General features: G+C 41.1%; 1 protein-coding gene across 1 annotated transcript in view; it reads right to left on the bottom strand.

Moving 5' to 3' along the window:
* LOC111233444 (plakophilin-4-like) overlaps positions 1-13628 on the bottom strand; it is a 30513-nt gene extending 16885 nt beyond the window's left edge. Inside the window, exons 1-6 of the mRNA XM_022761264.1 lie at positions 13576-13628; positions 11622-11656; positions 10806-10907; positions 8938-9097; positions 6960-7217; positions 6745-6899 (exon numbers count right to left, since the gene is read on the bottom strand). Of these exons, the coding sequence (XP_022616985.1) occupies positions 6745-6899; positions 6960-7217; positions 8938-9097; positions 10806-10907; positions 11622-11656; positions 13576-13613 (748 nt within the window). The 5' untranslated portion in view covers positions 13614-13628. The remainder of the gene's footprint in view (positions 1-6744; positions 6900-6959; positions 7218-8937; positions 9098-10805; positions 10908-11621; positions 11657-13575) is intronic.
* Positions 13629-21595: the final 7967 nt, after the last annotated feature.

The raw sequence follows: 21595 nt of genomic DNA, 5'->3' as shown, positions 1-21595 counted from the left end.
AAACCTTCCCTTTGTCCGGGGAAGTTTGACTGAGCAGCGCTGATCTAATATTGTAGCGCGCCAACATTTTTACTGAGGCAGGAACTCCACAGAGTTTCCTGTATCTCTGTGCAGCAGTGGAGAAATATTAAATAAAGCTGCATGTTGAACAAAATAACTTTTAGGCAAACTGCAAGCTCTGCAGGTGATTTTATCTTGAATCCAGGCTTAGGGAGCTCATTTCATGGAGTTTTTTAGTGGAATTATCTTACTGCACTGGTAGATAATGCTGCTGGGTTTGATAAAAAATTTTATTTGATGCATGCCAGTATGAGAAATAAGGAATGTAATCTTTGAAGGGGAGGATTTCACTTGTACCTGGTAGATGTTTTGAACTCAGGCTTAATTTTAATCTTGTTGGTGGCTGTGATTGATGTGCAGTGCAGTGTGAAGGAAAACTAGACAGAGAGACATCGCAGTGAAGAATAAAAAAAATAAAATAAAAAAAAAACTCCAGCACCACATGAACGCAATGCAGTGGATCAGAGGTTTACAGTGCTTCCACTACAATTTCTCTCTCACAGGCAAATTGATGGCTGAGTGAACGAAGCACGTTAGTATCTATTGGTGTTAATATGAAGCAGTGGAGAGGAAACAACAGTCCACTTAGGCTGCAGGAGCTGAATTTCCTCTAGAAATATTTCATGCGGCTGAATCATAACTCCATACACAGATTTTAAATTACTTTTAGCACTCTTCAAATGATCACATACAGCAGATACACTCAAGCAAACACACAGCAATGTTTTGTTAATAGGCTCCAACAAGTTAAGTAACCCACTTCACTTTAAACCACTTCATTTATCCTTTACATGCAGTATAAAAACATGCAATAAAGTGTAAGTAATCATTTGGAATGTAGCCGATATAAAGCACATATTTAAGTGTTTATTATAATAATGTACAGTATTATACTTTATCCTTTGTATTTTATTTTCATTCTTTCTTATCTGTTTAATATAGATAATCAATAGACACTTAAAATATAATACAACTGTTTGTTGTGCGCTTTTAAATGCTAAATATGGGAGGTAAAATAAAGTGCTACAAGTAAAATAACATGCAGGAACAGTATAGATTAGAAACCAAACGATTAATCAAATAATTGATTAAAAAATAGACAGATTAATTGATAATGAAAATCATTTAGTTGCAGTCCCAGACCACAGAAAAGCTGTTACTTCAAAACTATCAAATGAATTTTGAAAATTTTTTGGCTGTTCATTTTCTCAATCAGAACAGTTAATCAATTTATTTGCTTTATTCATATTATTTATACCAAACTCAAAACTTGGTTAGAATAGCTATTGTACGCTATGTACAGTACACAGCTGGGACACAGGCTGTAAACTCGCGACCTAACGAGCTAGATGGTCACCTGAGACTCCAGGTGAATCCATTTCGACTAATGAGTGCGGGAGCGCGAGGAGCCGTCCGGTTTGTCCCGCATGGAGAAATTACGAGGAGGCGAACTCCGATCGACAAACTCTGACCGTGGACCTTTATGGAAAACATTATTTTATAATAAGCGTAAGTCGTTGAATATTACCCATTTAAAACTGCACTTAGCGTCACGCCGCGCGGGCACGTCTAGAGAGCTGTCGCGGTCGTGCACCACCGTAAACGCTACGTCAGCTATACGATCCACGCCTATATTACTAGTGAATCGAACGTAGTACTCAATTGCAGTCGGTACGGATGCGTTGGGTCGCCCGAGGGAGCACGCCAGTATGTCCTCACGGCAGGCCTTATTCCGCGTGAAATGTGGTCGAGGCTGAGTTTTAACGGCCGTTCAAACAGTGGAATATTCTCTTTGCATCCAAACATGTCACCTGATTATTATTGCAGTTAAAAAGTATATTCATGTTACTGAAGCGATAAGTGAATTGTCAGGGTGTGAAAGATGGTTGTATTTCCGCTGTTATTAGATAAAGACAACAACAAACATGTCATTTTTTTTTAAAAGACTAAAGATATTCAATTGATGACAGAGAAAAATGTAATAAGTACATCATTATTTTTCCCCATTAGTTGTCTACCATGGTAATAGCTGCTTTTCCTGGGGTCCTTATGAACATATAAGCAGTATAATCAACAAGAATGTCCAAATCCTATACACACAATACAAGCAATGATATGACATCAAACTAAACAAATGAGAGTAAAACATGTAAATAATATAAATCAATCTTCTTATGTGTTTTTTTTTTGATTTTATTTTTACCAAATTCTTGAATGAAGTTTGGTAGCGGGCAGACTGTTTCCTTTGCCAGGCATTAGCTCCATGCTGTTAAGTTCACTGCATTGAAAATAGGCAGTTTTTAGCTGTGGTTGTTAAAGTACTCTGGTTTTTTTAAATATATTTAAAGAACAAAATAGAGATCAATAAGAGATAAAAAACGTTTTCATCAGTTATCAGATTATCTGGCAACCGATTAAACCTTCTAGCACCACTCTAACTAAGCAGTCTCCTGGCAGTGAAGGCCAGCAACAATGCTAAAAACTTGAGTGAATTATAAATGACTACAAGAATGATGACGATGACGAGATGACTGAAATCCCTGGAGATCAAACCGTTGACTTTGGTGCTTCATTGATGGTTAAGTCCGGCTGAGGCTGGCTCAGAAACTTGAGAGGGGATTATTCTGTGTGGCTGCCAGCCTCTTCACTGAGCCTGGCTTACACTCGCTTTTGAAATTTCAAACCACAAAAGAAAACTTTCATTGTGCTAGCTTTGAACTGGATGTATTAGACGTTGTCATGGGGGTCTTGCTGATGATTAAAATACATCACCTTTCTTCTCGTCAAACATTGGAAAATAAGAAGTCTCTTCCCCGCTCGTCCTCTGTTATGAACTGGTCATCAACTTTCTCCCCACTTCGCTGCTTTTGTAGCTTAGATGGAGATTTACTGTCTCGTGGAAGTGCTGCTGATGCTGCAGCGACACACGATTTATTCTCCGTCCTGCCCTCTGTCACTTCACTAAGCCGCTCCCCACTGACCATATAAGGGTGTTCTTATCACCCGTGGAAACGCATCAGCATGTGATTATCAGCTGACGGCAACTGGAGATATAATAGTTATGCCGCCATCAACGTGCGTGCGCCTGGTTTATTATTTCGTCCTATTATTCTACATGTGACGAGTGTGGTGGTGTGCGTTTGTGGATGTTAATGATTAGCATATGCATTTATGCACCTTTTGTGTTGTGCTGTTGTGTTTGTGCATATGTTGAGAAGAAGATGGTGCAAGGTAGGTTGGTTGTGTTGTGCACTATATATATACGATGTATATATACACATATGTAGTGTGTGTGTGTGTGGAGCAGAGTCAGTGGACTAAATAAAATGCCTGCTCCTCACTTCCGTAGCTGAGTGATTTTCATCCTGCTGTCTGATAAGTTGGCCTAATAACAATCAGCATTAAATACCTTTATTCCCAAGTTAGTCCTGCACGTAATCTCACAACATTATCCAGATTCCATGCAGGGAGATAAGGCATATAGATGGATATACAAAAAGTAATTAGGCTACATTACTGATCAGTTGAGCACTCGTAGCTTTAGGTAAGTGGAAACCTGTGTGGGGCAGTTCTTCAAACAGCAAACGTAAGCATTGCGAATCCAGCTCTTCTCTTTTTTCCTGGAATTGACATACAATAAAGCGAAAATTTGTCAACATCACCAAGTGATAGAGATGAAATGTGGAAAGGTATCTGTGGGTGATAGTGGCAGTGATTCTCAGTCAGGATGTGGAGAGATTGTGGAAGTTATGCTCAAGTTTATTTGACAAGACATTGACATAGTTTGAAGTAATCTAGTCGATATATGTGTTCGACATCAATACATCTAACACCAAGCGACGCGAGCGGATAAATCTTAAAGCAGCTAAAATGGAAACGGCTGTTATAGATGAGTATGAATTACTAAATTCAAAATGTAATGTAATTCCAGACTAAAACAGCTGAAAATTAGTTAAGTATAGCCTAGAAGGGTAACCGTGTAACTGATAAATTAAGAGTGAAAAAACTATAAAGATAAAGTAAGTTGAAAGAGTCTTAGCTGCAAGATCAAAGCTAGGATGGATGGGATGTAAAAACGTCGGTATAAAGGTGAAAGTAGGATGAACAAAAAGTAATGGCATAAGGCAATCGGAAGATAGCAAAAGTCATTGGAATAACTGAGGTGTGTTAAAAAATCAGATTAAATCGGAAGCTTGTGAAACACGTAACTTCTTAACCAGTAATTGGATATGGAAAAGAATGGAACAAACATATGGCAGAATATAGCTACAATGGGTTAAATGATTCAAAATAGGTTAGCTAATTCAATCTGAATTCTTCCATTACCAATGCGGGTTCGTAGAAAGCAATATTGACCAACCTACAACCATTTGGAGAATTGTATGAAAAGCATGAAATATAGCATGTCTCATTGCTAAATTTAACGCTGGTTTTTCACAGTAACATCTAGTTTTATAAATACAAACCACCTCCACACTCAAAACATGAAGTCTCATGACATTCATCGTGGCACATTTTGAAGCACTAGTGGCCAAGCGATCATCTAACTCCAAAGGTCACAATTTCAAGTTTGTGTCCTTGCAGCTAGCCCGAGAGCAACAGAAGAACCTCGAGAAAGACACTCAGTTCCAGATTCAATGAGATCGTGTCACAACTAAGAGGCACATTTTATTTTTCTTCCAAAGGGAGAGTGTTCTTTAGGCGAGTTAAGACTAGAGTTTCAAACCCTTGATGTCACAACAAAATGCAGAGATAAAGGAAAGAGAAGCTGCAGAAGCTGGAGCCTCCATCAGCTACGCAGCTGTTAAGTGCAAAATGGTTGTGCTTCAGACTGTTAGACTGAACCCAAACCCCACTCGCCCTAAAAGCCATCTTTATAATTGGAGCGCTTTCTTGAACATGAATGTGTCTCTGAGAGCGATGGATGGAAAAACAATCCCTCAACTGCTCGGCTGTTTGACCTTGCTGATGACGACGTCCCGCAGGACTCTTTGCAGAGATTAAATCAACAGAGGAAATGGTGTCGAGGCTGCGGAGCATGGCTTTGTTTATTTACGAGAAGGTTTGCTGAAAAACACTTCAAACACACATCACACACATACACACACACACACACACAGATACACACACACACACACACGCACACACACACACACACATCATCATCTGTCACTGCAGGGCTGCAACTTGCTCAAAGCAAACTTGACGTGAGTTTTTCCGGCCCAGATTCTGACCTGGTTGGATTTGACCCATCAACCCTCCAGGGTCCCGACTGACCTCTCTAACCATTTATATTTCCACTGATTCTAAAGCTGGAGCACTGAAAGACTGCACCATTCACTCAACATCCGTTCATGAGTCTTACACGTCCGTGTGTAACACGATACCAAACCACCATTACAAGGATGCTGAGTGTGAAGACACCTTTCAATTTAAGCCTCAGATAAACTGTCTATTTTATCATCTTCCAGCTCCAATTGCAGAATGAAGATATTTATGCAGATATATTCTCTCATGGAAGTTTAATGCAGCTGTAACAGTTTTATTATGCCATTGGATTTAATGTCTCAAATGACTTGCTGCAAGCCACTTTCCCTTAAGGGACAATGACGGAACTAAAATAAAGAATGACTTAACGATTTTTGGCTTCATAATATGTCGCCTTGATTTCTGATTGGATCCAGTAATGGTTCTGTATTAAGCTAATCATGAACCATTACAGTATCAAATGAGCTTCAACACTTTTAAAACCTGCATTTGTGCTGTTAAAAGAAGTCTAATATAATTCGACCTTTTCATTGTAAACTGTAGCGCAGTGAGTCCCAACCAGTGGGTCACAAGATAAATCTGTGCGGTCTTAAGATGTTAAATGGGAAAGTTTTCTACACCGATTTGAATTTAACATCATTAATCTTTTCCTTTTAGTGAAATATGGAATAGTTTTACCTCTTTACCTCGCCTTGAACATTTATTCAAATGAGACAGTTTAGAGGTGAAATTTCAGCTCATAAACATCTGACACCTGTGAGGAGGGCTGGCTAGTGGATACAGCCTTAATCCAAGGGGCTCCAAGCCAAAACGGTTGGGAACCGCTGCTGTCGAGTCTGGATATCTACTCTTTAATTACAAGACGTGAGGTAGAGATGCACTTATTAACACAAACAGATTTAAGAAAAAATAGGACAAATGTAAAATAGTGAATTTATATCTGGGGAATCTGACCCATTTCAAGCCACGAAACAAGGAGGAATAAAGAGAATTCAAAACCCAACAAAGACAACAATGGATGACAAGGATGTGATAATGTGATGGACATATTTCAGCTAAGAAAACTAAACAACAATGTCCAAATTTCTTCTGGACCTGCTCTGAGTAGCCAGCTAATGTGCAACTAGGCCAGTGGTTTCAAAACTTTTTAAAACTACGGCAGCCCTTAATGGTCATTTTTCTTTTTCGTCAGCCAGAAAACGTGTTTTATTATTGTGACATGTAGCAACAATTTGCAAGAGAACCAGTGATAATCTGTTTGGAAATGGAGAATCTATTATTGTAGGTGTCCTCTATAATGTTAGAATATTACATCACACCCTTTTCTGGTGCAATTTAATTGGACCGATGTCTACTGTGACCACACCTGTACTCAGCCAACTAACAGCATGTAATTTAATTGGACGTCGCACTGACCTATGAGGCTGTCGGGGCGGGGCAGTGCGCTCCTCTGGTACAGGCCGTATGGATCAGCTCCGTAGGCCAGCGGCTGGCTCTGCCTGGGCAGCGTCGAGCCGTAGTGCTGAGGCACCGCCGTCATCCCCGAACGCAGTGGTGACCCCGTCAGACCCCTCCCCTCAACCAGAGAGAGGGTGGACCCCAGCCGTCCACCACCACCTCCTCCTCCTAACCCACCTCCTCCCCCACCACCCAGGGCCTGTGTGCCGCTGGTCGGGGAGGTGGGTGACGGGCAGGATGGCGGCATAGTGGTGCCGGGGAACACAGCAGCCAGAGGTTTGGGCTCAGAGAGGATGGGCGAGTCGTAGGTGCTGCCTTGAGATGTTCGCAGGGAGATGCGGGAGGGTGAGACAGTGCCGGCGGTGCCGCAGCCAGGGGACTGGCTCCTGGAGGGGAGGGAGGCCATCCTCCGCAACACCCGGCTGGACGCCTGGGAGGAAGATGGGAGAAAGACTGTAGCTCCCAGATACTGTAAATGTGACATTTAATACCTGTTGTGTGATAATGAGGCACCTGTTTTCATTAAAGCTTCATAAAAGGCCTTTTCATTTACACAGGTCATTATGGCTGTGCAAATACCATTACATTCAATTATGTACACAATTAAGCATGTGTTTGATATCTAGAAGCCCAGTCTCATGATGATAACATAAAAATCAATGGTAAATAAAAACAATTTGAACATTTGTGTATTAAAGGTTTGAAATATAAATGCTAAACCTCTGCTTATTTATCAGTATTATTTATTAGAGCAACTATCATTTCAGGAATTCTAACACTTATTTGTTGACATGAGATAATCATGACAGTCAAGAACGGATTGCTCCAAACTTTGCGAGATGAATCTAAAATATCTAAAAGGTCCTTCAATGTCCTTATTAAATGCCATTTAATGACATTTTACTAATTCTTAATTAGCATTCACATGATTCTTGGCATCAATGTTCACTCCAGGCCCAAAATAACTAAAATGTCAAGTATAATATTCATAACACTGCTGACAATTAATCGTTTCAACTCCTGTTTTCTGAATAAATACCTGAAAAATGAAGATACAGACACTGCACTGCTTCCATCTGCAAATATATTTGCCAATTACCAGTGAGGAGACACTCTGAGGCCGGATGCTTCATCACGTCAGATGAAGGGCATCATTATCTTTTTCATTTGTCCATGTAACTGAATGTGCGTGCCTTTGAATAAATGTCTAAATTCATTATACTGCGGGCTGAGCTCTGCAAGTAGTACATATATTACATTTCAGGGAAGACTTGACAGAATCTTTCATATTTATGGGGACAAACATTTACTTTTCCCTCCTTATTACCAAATGTAAAATGTCCCTCAATTACAGACTCAGCCAACTGGATGCCGATATGTGCTGCCTTAATCCATCGAAGCCTCAAACGCCTCGGAGGAAAATTAAGAGCCGAGACATGTAAGCCCATCCAGTGAGGCTGCTGGGTTAGGAATAAATCAAGAGAGAATTCGAATGGGCGCACCATTATCTGTCATTCCTGCTTCTAGTGTCGTGCAAAGAGCGTATAATTATTAGCCACAGCAAAAGAAGCCGATGGCATTGGAGTCTTAAAAATTTCGAGGTAAGACTCAATTTGATTGGACGGTTTTAGATGATGTTCTTCATCATTCACCACAGCGATTATTGATCCTCCACCAGCTGTCATTACTCAGAGATGAAGACCCAAATATTTCTGTTGACACTAGTCTGAAAAATAGTCACATATGGGAAGTAAAATGTGATTTCTCATTTGGGAAAATACTGGAGCTATCATCATGGTATGTGATCTTCAGGCTGCATTTCCTTCCATGAGCATTTAAAGGACTTATTTATAATTGGACAATCGCTTTTTGGGGATGAAGATCATGTGATATGATCAAAAGCTACAGAGTGGACAGTGAGGTAACTCTCAACTGTTGTTTCCAAGAATGAGCGTGAACTTTGAACCTTGTGATTTCTGATATTTTCTGGTCCAATTTTCAAGCCGATTTTCATGGACACATTTTTATGTGTAATTTTTCAGACTTGTGGACGTGCGTACATGTCCGTGTCTCTTCTTAAAGAGACAAAAAACAACAACAACTCAAATAAACAAACCAAGAAACTAGTGCTATAAGCCAGTGTAGATCAGGCCTACCTGCCCTGAGGCTTGACCCTCCGCTCTTGGGCTTCTTGATAGCGAGGCCCGGGGCTCTGAACGCACCACATTCTGGTTGCTATAATAACTAACACTGCTGTCCTGGTAACCGCTGTCTGAGTACGAGGTCATCTGGGCTGAGTGACCTCCTGAGCCTGAGAGGAAAGAAAGATAAGAGCGTGAGGAAACACTGCGCACACATTATTACCGCCCAGTGCTTCCTGTGAAGCGTCACGGTGGTATGAGGTGTGATCAAACTGATCCATGCAAACACCATCACATCAGTCACTGCGGTTTAGAGATTAGCATATTATCTCACTTGGCTTTCAACTTCTTAAAAGGCTTTATGCATATAAATACATACGCATGGGTATCTGCATTAAGCCTTTATGCTCTTCCTGGAACAATCTGCATATACTGTACAGCTCCAATAATGCTGGCCTACTTTCCCCTATAGGATAAGGAGGAGGCAGCATGTGCAGGGTATTTTTACACTATCAGACCACTCCAACTCTGAGGAATATAAATAAGGCCAAAGGCAAATTTGTTTTTAACATTTCAAAGAGCTACTCAGAAACTATATGTTTACTAATGATGAAATGTATTGTAATAAGAAGAGGGTCCAATGGTCTTTAAAATAGTTACAACTTTTCCATTAACATGATCCAAGGAAAAAGATAAAAATAAATAAAGTCTCCTGCACACAGAAGAATTCACCGCTGCAGCGGCTCCATCCCTGCTCCGCTCTATCAGCCTCCCATCTTCTCTGGTTTAACACAAGCTTTGAGGAAGCTGGATGGACCGGAGTGTCAACCGCTCCAGTGAAGATGCCTAATGTCCGACAGCGACAGGCTGCGGTTGCACTGCCGAGCTCCCAGGTGTGAATATATGTGAAACTATTTCCAACAAGATGGTTAAAAAATAAAGACAGTTTTGGGTGATTTAACCTGATCTAAATGTGGTCAGTAGATGCTCGCACATAAATCAGAGCAACCGGCTGGAAAAACATGCACATCAGTCTCCTACTGTGGTGTTAATTACAGGTGGGATGTGGGATTTGTTGTGGAAGTTCAGATTTATCCAACTTGGCATCATTTAAATAATAATATTTTTTTCTCCTCCTCATAGTGCTAGGAAAGGAGTTTTGTTTCAGTTGGTAAAATACCTGACATGAAGTTAAAAATAAGATCCTCTTCCTCTGAGCCGTAAGAGCTCCATTGTTCCCTATTAAACTATTCAAAACACATCAATCAACGAACTTTCACTGTAGACTATTTTGACTCAGTCCCACACACACACCGTCCTGCTGCCCCAAATTTTTAAAAATGAAATGAAATATGATCAGTGATCAGTTTTTAAAGATTTACATCTTTTTAGTGTCATCAATATGGCATCTAGGTTTTTTATCACAGATGCCATTTCCTGAGGTGTTTGTGTACGTTGCCAAGATGCTTTCAGTCAAATGTGATCAAACCACACCAACACAGCCGTGATGCAGCTGATTCACTCAGATTTTAAGTGTTAATCTTTATAAAGACGGACATTTAAAATTGTAGAGACGAGATTCGAGGCCAAGTTTTCAGAGACTTTAAAGTCAAATGCGCGTTGTATTTTGAGTTTTTCAAATCAAGTTTAAAATCATGTGATTCATGATTCACATCTGACTCAAGTTCACACATCTGGTTGTAATTTTACATCAAAGACATGAAGGGGAAAATGAACCATTGGTCGAATCAAATCTAATTTTCTTCAAATGAGGAAAGTGCTCTTAATATGTGTTTTCTCCAGACTGTGCTTCAGAAAGCAGAAACTTTAGTCGCTTTGTTCTGACCCGTGTGGTGTGTACATTTAACAGACCCTCACTGTCATGCAGGGAGGCGCGGTCTGGTTCAGGCAGGTACAGTCCCTCCTCGGCCTCCAGGTGGCGACCAGATGTCTCCATGGCTCCGCCCTGCAACTCTCCGCCTGCCGAAGCGTCTGTCATATAGTTAAAAGCATACAAGCAAGTCCTGGAGAGACTGTTAGTCAAACATTTATTTGTTATATGTAGAAAGCGACGGGCTGATTCCGTTTCCCAACAAAATGGCAACACAAAATATCAAAACAAAGTCTGTGTGAAAGCAATTTAACAGCATCATCTTCGCAGACAGGATCCTCTTCATCTTAAGTAATGAAATGTAGCAATTCTTTGACACAGAAGACTACAGCGCTGTCTAGCAGGACTTCTGTTTTATTGGAAAGCCGACAGTGAAGAATGAGTGAGGAAATGGGGGAGAGGCATCTGTGACAGAACAGTAGATTCAAAGCAAACAGTGTTTTGTTGCTCGACCGGTCGGCGCAGCATTCTGCCAATTTTCAGCCCTTTGGAGGTAAAAATGACTTTATACACCTTTATACATCATCTTTAGAGCCAAAATGATATGGATTTGATCTCATTTCAAGCTGTAGTGTTTACCATTTTAAAACTACTGCTAGTGTGAAAATAAAACTCCACAGAGCTTTGCTAGAGATATTTGCTTTCACAGGACTTTTTGCTTTTCAGTACAAGTGGGTAACACTTTATACTATCACTTTTGGTTTTGAAACCTGAAGCAGCAATTCCTCAGTGACCTTATCTTTTCAAACATATATATTTTTCTCTATAATAAAACATTAAGGGTTAGAAGTGAGAAATCATACCTGCAGATCTCCATGCAAACGACTTCTCAGATGAGCTTCAGCAGAAGAAAAGGAGGTGGAGGAAATGGAAGAGAGGCGAGAGCAGACAGAGAGACGTAAATCAAATCAGAGCCACAGTTCAATACTTTATATCCAGTCAGACCAGGCAGAGGAAAGAAGACGGCGTTTCGAATGTAAAAGAAAATAACTTGAATCTATCTTGGGAATCTTTTGCCTCGAAAACATTCCTTCACTTTCAATCTAAAAGCTACTTGAAGAGAATGAAGCTTCTGTAAATATAGTGCGAATTTCAATTCACTTATCAAATTGAAAAAAAAAAAGAAAGTGAGTTGACCCCAGCTGAGGATCAGGCATGTTATATAACCTGAAGAAAAGCCTTGCACTGTGTTATCTGGGCTAAGAAAACACCTGCAGCTGGAAACAAATCCTTTGTACTGATAAGACCAACAAACACAATTTTATCTGGACATATAAATACTATTATCTGCAAAATTAAGACCAAAACAAAAGCCCTACATCTGATTAGATATTGTGATATTGATCATTAAAGCTATTTGAGGAACATTCTTGCATCTGAAACCAACATTTTGACTATTACAAGGTAAATAAGAGGGTCAAACTTAAATAACACTTAATATACTGTATGTCCCTCTTCATGCAAACAGTGTTGAACTCAGTTCTGAATTCAATGGTTTTGCAGATGTGAATGTTTCCGTTTGTGCACAGAGTGACAGCACAATGTAACTGTCAACGAGCTGAACAACATTCCTTATGAATACAGACATTACTGTTACGTGGTTTGACAGCGGAGTCTGCAGCCGTGCATGATTTACAGCCAATTGTAATCCACATAACAACAATGATTATTATTTTTGGGTGGCATTATTAGGGTTATTTAACAAAGTCAGCTCAATCCTACATGAAATTGGTTGTGAAAGATTATATTTGGTCAGAAGGGAAAGGCCTCAGCAACAAGAACAAGATCATTTCATCAACATTGTTTAAAGAAAATTAATCTATGAATCTGAGAACTTTCTGATTATCCATATCTTTGTGGAAGTGAAAATCGACATGCTTGTTAATGCATTAATTGCACTGATTAATGCATTGATATTTTCATTTGAAAAATCACTCAGGGGCGCAATGGTGGTTCACCTGGTGGAGCATGTACCATAAAGGCTCAGTCCTAACCGGGTTCAAGTCCAACCAGTGGCCCTTTGCTGCATGTCATCCCCTCTCTTTCTCTCTCTCTCGCTCTCTCTCTCTCCCTGACTTTGCTGTCTCTCTCTCACTGTGGCTGTCAGAATAAAGGCAAAAAATAACTATAAAAAAAAAGAAGTTTAACGGGTTGCGGATTCGAGTCTCGGCTGGCCAGACTATTTACTGCATGCCATTCCCCTCCTCTCTCTCTCTCTCTCTCTCTCTCACTGCATTTCCTGTCTGTCTCCACTGCTGCTATCGAATAAAGGCATAAAATGCCCCAAAAAATTACTTAATAAGTAAATAATCGATTATTGAAATAGTTTCTAACTATATTTCTGCCAATCAACTAATTGGTTGATTGAGAGAAATGGCTTTTTAACTCAATTTGGAGAAGGAGTTTGTGCAGTGTAAACTTTTCCAAATCCAATAAAAGCTGGACAAAACTGCGGATGTTTACCTAAACTCTGATACAGTATCATCTAGGACCAGCACAAACACACTTTGATCTATTCTTTGCACTTTTCTCTTCTACTTTTGGTTTGGGAAAGATTAGAGAAAAAGATGCCACCCTTTGAACTCACTACAGCCCCATGGACACGTCTCAGGACACGGTTGCTAAGCTACAACTGGGCCATCGCTTCTTAGTGGGAGGTGTTGATGAAAACGTAAGACACTTTATATATTGTTATTATTCAGTGCAAAACATGTAAACACGAAAAACAAAAATAGGGCATCACACCACCAAATCTACCTGCTACTGTCTCCTGCCGGTGACTCCGCCCCCAGCATGCACCTCTCAAGCTGGCTCGCCACAATCTGCCGCTCCTCCTCCAGCTCCCGTGTCAGCCGCTCAAACTGGAGCTCCTACGGCAAGAACATTTACGGCAGCGATTACAACCCGACATCCACCATGACACAGCAATTTAAGCCTTCCCTTTTTAAGACCCATTTGACGCCAGTTAGAATTAAATGTAAAACCCATTTTGTATTCAGTCTGCATGACTTGACTGATTTCTCACCGGCTGTGAGCTCGCTGAGGGACCGCAGCCTTTTTTAAACCTGTTAAAGTGGATTTGAGATTTAAAAACACTAAAACTGTTTAATTCCGTTCGGATAATGTAATAACACACATTTGAAGAATTTCCGCACAAATCACTGATGATTGAGCACAGAATGATGACATATAGATTTCAAGGCCACAGTTTGCTAAGTGAGACCAGGTCCTCTCAGTGAAAATATCTAATATTTAAAATATGCAAGATCTGTCTGTGACAAAAATAAAATACAAGCACGTATAGTAAGACAACATTCAAAACCCATTCAGGCCTTGAGTAAATATAATATGATTTCATACACTTAAAGAGTTTGAGTTCTGCCTTTTTCTCTGGCCCTGCTCTCTCCTTTCAGTCTGTTCCACCTACTACACCGCGGATGAATGAGTGTGTGTACTGCAGGTTAATGGGAATCTGATGCTGCTCGTCAGCTCAATTCTTCATGATTTAAGTGAATCAGTGGTAAATGGTTCAAAACGTCCTCTCAGTCCCCTGAGAATCCACCTTGTTAACGATTACCACGCATTAGAAAGATTCTTTTGACTGATTTTGTGTAGTTTGTACATACACAGATACAATGTGATATTTGAAATCCAAATGTGCCTTTAATAAAAGCGCAAAGAGCTGGTGGGGATCCAATGCCTTGCTCAAGGGTGTGAAAGTGGAGCAGATGTTTGCAGACAGTCGCTGAACGGATGGTACTTTTGGCACCGTCTAATTTGTATTCTGTTACATAACACAGAGGCTTCCCAGCTGCTTCATAAATCTTCTAGGAACCACAGCTGGTGTCATCACGGAGGTCCACCGGAGAATTAACTGTCTGCAAATAACATCTAAATATAAAACAACCGGGCTGGAAATCACGCCGCTTCCTAGGAATCCTTGTTGTGAAGTTATTCAAGAAACGTTCTCAGTCAAAGTGAAAGGTCTGATGTGGTTGATTTGTTTACAGTGACACAGTAAACTTCTTTGTCTATGCCAGTTTTAATGTCACATTCACAGCTGTAGTCTGTGGAGGAGATCTAATAAGTCGACCTTTACTTAATTTTTTTTTCACATGACTATTTACAAGATCAGAATAAACCTTCAAGCTCCAGTTATCTCTCTGAGTCTTGAAACTGTTTTACAGCCGCCTGGGAATATGTACATCCGTATAAACAGCATGTATAAACAGTAAATAACACACTGTAAGACTCTGTATGTATACTGTGTTATCAATTCATTGTTATCTGCCAATACAGCAGTTAGGGATGCTTCACAGGAGAAGCTATAACTGTTGATAAAAACTTTATTATGATTATATGAGCTGTACTTCTTTCCTCTGTTATTCAGCCCACCTTTATTGATATAAATCGGGTGGACAAAACAATAGAAACACCTGGACACCACGGCAGGTGTCATTAGACTTTATGTAGCAGCGGTTTGTGCTGTTATATCAGTTATCGGACCCCTTGATGTGATGCGATGTGGCTTAATAAACTGAACCTATTTAAATATTCCATATGCAGAATTTTGGTCCATCATTTGCATATTCTAGAACACCTCATTGTGACATATCACTACATTCCGTGTTCGCTTCACTAACCCACTGAAAAAACTGAAGAAAGTCACTCAGAAACTCTGTTGTCGACATACAAACGTTACTGTCCGGTTTTTGTGTTTCAAACCTCTTGAACAACGTCATGGAAAGAGAATCAGAGAGGAAGATCAAGACTCAGGGTTGTCCGGCCCTGGGGAGAGATCGTGGTAGGTGTGAGAGCCCAGATAAAAACCTGATCACATCAGGTCAATTGGGGATTATTTTAGTTTGTACATTGAAATGGACATTTGATTCCTGCTGTGGAGCCCTGTTTCTCACCCTAATAAGGTTTCTGTAGCTGGGTCTGCACTGTGAGATGATAACTAAGACAGTTTCTTATAAATTGATCAAACAAACTGATCCATCCTGTTTTCCTCATTTGTAGCTCGCAGCAGCAGCAGCACGACAAAACAGAGTGCATCGCCTGCAGAGGACAGCAAAAATAAGAGAAAGGCCAGTCCTGACAATAAAACTCAGAGAAAAAAGAGGCGGACATCTGAGGTGACTGAACCATGTCACAGCTGTAAAGAGGATGGCAGGGTGAGAGGAGAGAAAAGGAAAGTTGGAGGGGATGGAGAGGGACCATCAGAGGAGAGGAAAAAGAGGAAGACAAGCAAGTGTGCCAAGAAACCCTCAGTGGACGTTGCTAGAGGTGAGAGAATCAGACTTCAGTTAGTGGTGTCTATTTGTACACATAGTTCTTTCTTGTTTAGGTCTTGAGATGTCTGACCAACACGAGAGAGATTAACAGAGCATACGTAAAGCAAAACACAATTTGTGTGTGTCCCTTTAGCTCGATTTAAGGCCAGATATGAAGAACAGAATCAGCTGGGAGAAGGAGGCTGTGGATCTGTGTTTGCCGGCTACAGGAAATCTGACAAATTGCCGGTAAGATTTACACGCACATTCTCGTACACACACTCACACACACACGCACACTCATATATGGATGGTCAGAAAGTGCCAAACTTGTGCTTGTGTCCTATAGGTCGCTATAAAACACATACCAATGGATAAAGTGTTCTGCAAACACGTGGTAAGTGACCCACACGGACCACTGTAGAACTGCACCACCACACTCACTCACACCCTGCATGTACTATAGATGAACTGTGGTTATCTACGGAGCTTCTCTCCCTCATTCTCCGCTCTGTTGTGGCGTTTCAGGCACGAAACGGGAAGGAGCTCTCGGTGGAGGTGGCTGTTATGCTCAAACTCGCAAAATCTAGAAAGAAAGGAGAAGTGGGGACGTCCGCACCCGTCGCACTCCTGGACTGGTATGACCTGGGCCAGGAGCTGATCCTGGTTTTAGAGAGACCAGTACCCGCAGAGGACCTCCTCAAGTACACAGAGCAGAAGGGAGGCTGCCTGCAGGAGGAGGAGGGCAGGGTGAGCTGCTGGAGCATCCTTGTTGATATGTGTGTTTAAAGCTTTTTCCACCACAGGAACCTAATGACCTGTAACTTTCCTGCAATGTAAGAGGAGAGCTCCTGAAGTCCTGACTTTTTTTTTCTACAGTTTATTAGCTTGTTGCAAATATTAGTTTCTATGTACTGAAATTAAAAAAATGTCTTTAAGGATCTTGGAGGCTCCAAAATGAAACACTCCTCTGCATATCTGTACCATCCTGTAATAATTTAGTACATTTTTCAGATAATATTTACATATTTTTACTCAAGTGGAACAGAGTATTTCTACACTGTGGTATTCTGGTGAAAAATGTCAAAGCACCCCCTCAGAGTCCTTCTTCACTCTCTTTCTGTCTGTCTCCCAGATCATCCTCAAACAGCTGGTTAATGCTGCACTGGAGCTCCAGGAGAAACGCATTTTCCACCGCGACATCAAGATAGAAAACATCCTTATCGAGACGGGCTCAAACACACCCCGCGTCCGAATCATCGACTTTGGTCTGAGCTGTTTCACTAAGAAGACATCATCCTACACCGTATTCTATGGTAAGACGTCTGTAGAATGGCTACTGCTCTGATTTACTGTGACTTTTACATTTAAACAAATTTTCTCCTCCTCATTATTGTCGCCATCTTATCATCATGTCTGTGTATTCCAGGCACCTCCACACACGCGCCACCTGAGTGGTACAGCTGTTGTCACTACAGGCCGGGCCCCTCCACAGTGTGGCAGCTGGGAGTGGTCCTTTACGAAATCCTGCACAAAGACTCGGTGTTCGAGACCATAGACTTCCTGACAAACAGGCTGCAAATCAGCAACGAGCTGTCAAACAGTAAGAAAGTCACACTTGTGCTCAGACCTCAGCAGACACACATCTGTTCATGGTAGTTCGCATTCTGCTGGATCAGTGCAGCTGTCACCTTCATGTTTCCTCTCCCTCTCTCTCTCCAGGCTGCAGGGATTTCTTGAATAAGTGTTTAACCAGAATCCCTTATCAGCGCCCCACGCTGCAGGAGCTAAAGCGACACCACTGGCTCGCATAACCACCTACCTCTACCTCCACCTCCACCCCTAACCCTACCTCTACCTCCACCTCCACCCCTAATCCTACCCCTACCCCTACTGCTACGTCCACCCCTAACCCTACCCCTACCGCTACCTCCACCCCTAATCCTACCGCTACCACTACCACTACCTCCACCCCTAACCCTACCCCTACCGCTACCTCCACCCCTAATCCTACCGCTACCACTACCACTACCACTACCTCCACCCCTAACCCCTACCCTTAACCTTACCTTATCCCTACCCCTACCTCTATCCTCAACCCCTACCCCACTTCTACCTCATGTTTCTTCCTTAAAGGGACTTTTTTTGTTTATTTAAAAGAGTACGGTCTAACCCTGCTCTCTATGAGATGTGCCCTCAACTGGAATAAAAAAATTCAAATTAAAATTTAAAAAAAATTCCTGTGTTGTTTCATGTAGAGAACTGATTATTTAAAAACTGTTTATTTTTTTTTTTTATTCATGTAAGTTTACAAATTTTTGTTCTCTCTCAAGTGCACTAAAATTTCATTCACATATTTTTTTTTATTTTTTTTTTTACAAGTTTACGTGTGGACATTTAAGTTAACATTTTTTAATTTACAATAAGTGCACTGCAGATCTATTTGTAGACAATGCAAACAACAGTGTTCAATAAATGTTCAGCAAATGTTACGTTCAGCAATTTTGTTTCTTATGTGTTATTGTTATCGGCCTCCCTACTCTCTAAATATTATATCTATATCCCCAAACACACCCATATCGATTGATCATCACTTTGAATATGTGATATGGAAAGTCTTTGTATGTTGACTCCACACATTTCAAGTGGAAATACTGTACTATACTAAGCTAGTTAGCTTTAGCAGGTGCGTAGCTGGGTTTTTTCTCCATCATGACTGGATTTAACCACTGCCTCATACAGTTATGTGGCGTGGTTCGTCATAATAGATATTCTTCAGTTATAGATAACAGCTTAGGAAAGATTAGCGGGTAAATTTAGCTTGGTAGAGAGAAGCTACCTTCACTAGCTGCATGTTACTGATGGGAACTGCTGTTTGGTGTTTTCTCAGTAGTTATACATTTCTACAGCACAGCGTATTGATATGGTGTATCTATCTATCCATCCATCCACCATCCATATACTCCATTTTCCCTAGTACAGTAGGGCGAAAGTCCTTCAAATCATAATCCTTTAAAAACTACAAAAGACACTTAAATCCACGCTGGCAGCTTGTCATCTGTTTACGTCTCTTGATAAAAGCTCTTTTGTATTTGGGTCAGCTCTGGCCATGTGATGCATGGAGCCTTGACAGTCTCTTTAGTCAGATGGTGTACAGTGATTTAGTTAATGGTCTCATCATGTTGTTTGTTTGCTTGTGTCTCATCCACTACAGACTGAGGAGGTCTGCATGCTGCAGCAGCAGCTGACAGCGAAAACAAAGTAAACTGGCCTGAGTTCAGAGTCTCAAAATGAATCCACACAAATAAGTTCTTCTAAAAGACATTAATGCAGGCATAGTCACCTACCTACCTAGTTACCTACAACACTCATATAAACACGAGACTGTCTATACAATATCACTTTGCTCAGACTGCATGAACATTTAATGATTCCCATGAGGAAATTGGGTTCACAGAGATAATTTGGCAGTGGTAAGTGTTGATTTTTCTGCAGCAATTATTCTGAGTTAATTGGAGAGATGTCTGTCTGTTTAAAGGGCTGATGTGGCTCTGAGGCGGCTGCATGGAAGTATCACAAAATGTCAAATTAATTGCACAACTGCAGAGAAGGACTAACAGTGTTTTTTACCAAGGATTCTGAGTCCAGATTACATCTGTCTGAATGACTTGGACATTAAATATTAACACATTTTTCAGGATGTTTACATTGGTTAAAGTGTCTAGAGTTGCAAGTATTTGTCAATTAATCAATCAGTAAATCAAAAGAAAATTCATCTGTGACTATTTTGATTTTCAGATCGTTTCAGTCATTTTTTCAAGCAACAATGCCAAACATTTGATGATTCTAGCGTCAGGTAGTTGTAGTTTCAGGTTTCCTTGGTGCTTTAAGGTGAGTCACACAGGAAATGTGTTGAAAAAAGCAAACACATTAAAACACTAAAAATATCACAATAAACTCTGTGGATCACTTAACAGTTGCTTTGGTTTTTGCAGTGGGACGGATGTGGCGCACCTCTAAATAGTGTTGACACTCGTGACTAACAGTTGTGTAATTCAGTCTCCTCTGTTACTGTGTCTTCAAGGTGATACAAAAACATTAATACCGCAATCACACATAGCAAGACGTGGGATAAAAAACAACACACACAAAAAGTAAGAGACGTAGAAAAATAGTGTGGTGGAAAAAAGTTGATTGAGGAGACGTTCAAGACGATATGATGTGGGAAAAGAACGAGATGTCACCTAAAGTGTAAGTGACAGCATCAGATGCATTATTGACAGAGGACACAACAGTGTGCCAATTAAACAACGGATGAAACGTGCTGCATCCTTTCACAGCGTCACTGCTGACTCTGCCCTCCTCTGCTCCTGCATCTCCTCGCATCACTTCAGAGCAGCACAGAGACAGGACAGGAACACACAGCTCTCCTTGTTCCAGCCTCCCCACGTTACGGCACGCCTCGGGGGACTAACAGAACCACATTGGTGCCCTACGCCCGTCACCTCGTGATGTCTGGAAACAGGCCTAGCCCTGCCAGGCCGATGCGAAGCCGTGCCGGGCAATGTCTCGTACCAGCTGGGGGCTACCGGACGATTCGCCACAGTTTATTGTGTGCCGTCACAAAGTGTTTTTCTGTCTCTTATCGAGTGACACCAACAGCAGACCTCTGAGTCTTATTCCTTCTTGCCATGTCTAATCATAGCCCAGCAGTTTGGTTTATCCAGACTGCATCTATGATATCCGTGAAATGTTCGGCCTAGTTCTGCTACTGCGACACATTGCTGCTCTCGCTATAACTCGGCATCGAGAAGTCACCCTTAAAGACTCTTTTTTTTAAAGGCAGCTCAACATTTTCACTTACTCACATGTATATCATACTGTCAATAACGTAATGAGACACCCCTCTGACACAACAGGAAGTTTTTCAGCTACATTAATTGTGAACATCATCTGTTTCTTTCTAGGGCGCCATTTTGCAATAAAGGTCAACAATTGCGGATGGTGAAATCATCAGAGGAAAAGCACAGATTGCAGTTGCAACACCCACAGAATCCTCAATAGATCAGTATGCCGTGCATCCTGCTTTTGTTTTTCCATCTCTCTTGCTCTCTCCACCTACACATATAACCCATGGATGGATTAAAACACTTTCAGTCTCTTTATACACCCAAACACCCACCTTTGATGGAGAGCAACAAGTTGTCTGCGGACTGTCAAAAGGTATTCTAGGAGACAGCGGCAGTCACTTAACTAGATGAGGCAGGTAGAAGCAAAGTGGGTTTAGTAGGAGAGTAAATAACTCCTGGAAATGGGCCGAACATCACAGACTGGCGAGATCTGAAACAGCATCCAGGGTGGGTGTTCTTCTTTGATTTCCACACTGTAGATAAAGAGGAATAAGCTACCTCTTCCACCACAGTGACTCAGCTGCAGTCCGCTAACGTGACAAGCAACCTCAGGCATCCGTGATCTCGAGTCAACAAGGCAGACTGCAACAA

The sequence above is a fragment of the Seriola dumerili genome, unplaced genomic scaffold (genome assembly GCF_002260705.1).
Source record: "Seriola dumerili isolate Sdu_G_001 unplaced genomic scaffold, Sdu_1.0 BDQW01000018.1, whole genome shotgun sequence".
Classification (NCBI taxonomy): Eukaryota; Metazoa; Chordata; class Actinopteri; order Carangiformes; family Carangidae; genus Seriola; species Seriola dumerili.
This window is presented reverse-complemented; position numbering and strand designations above follow the sequence as displayed.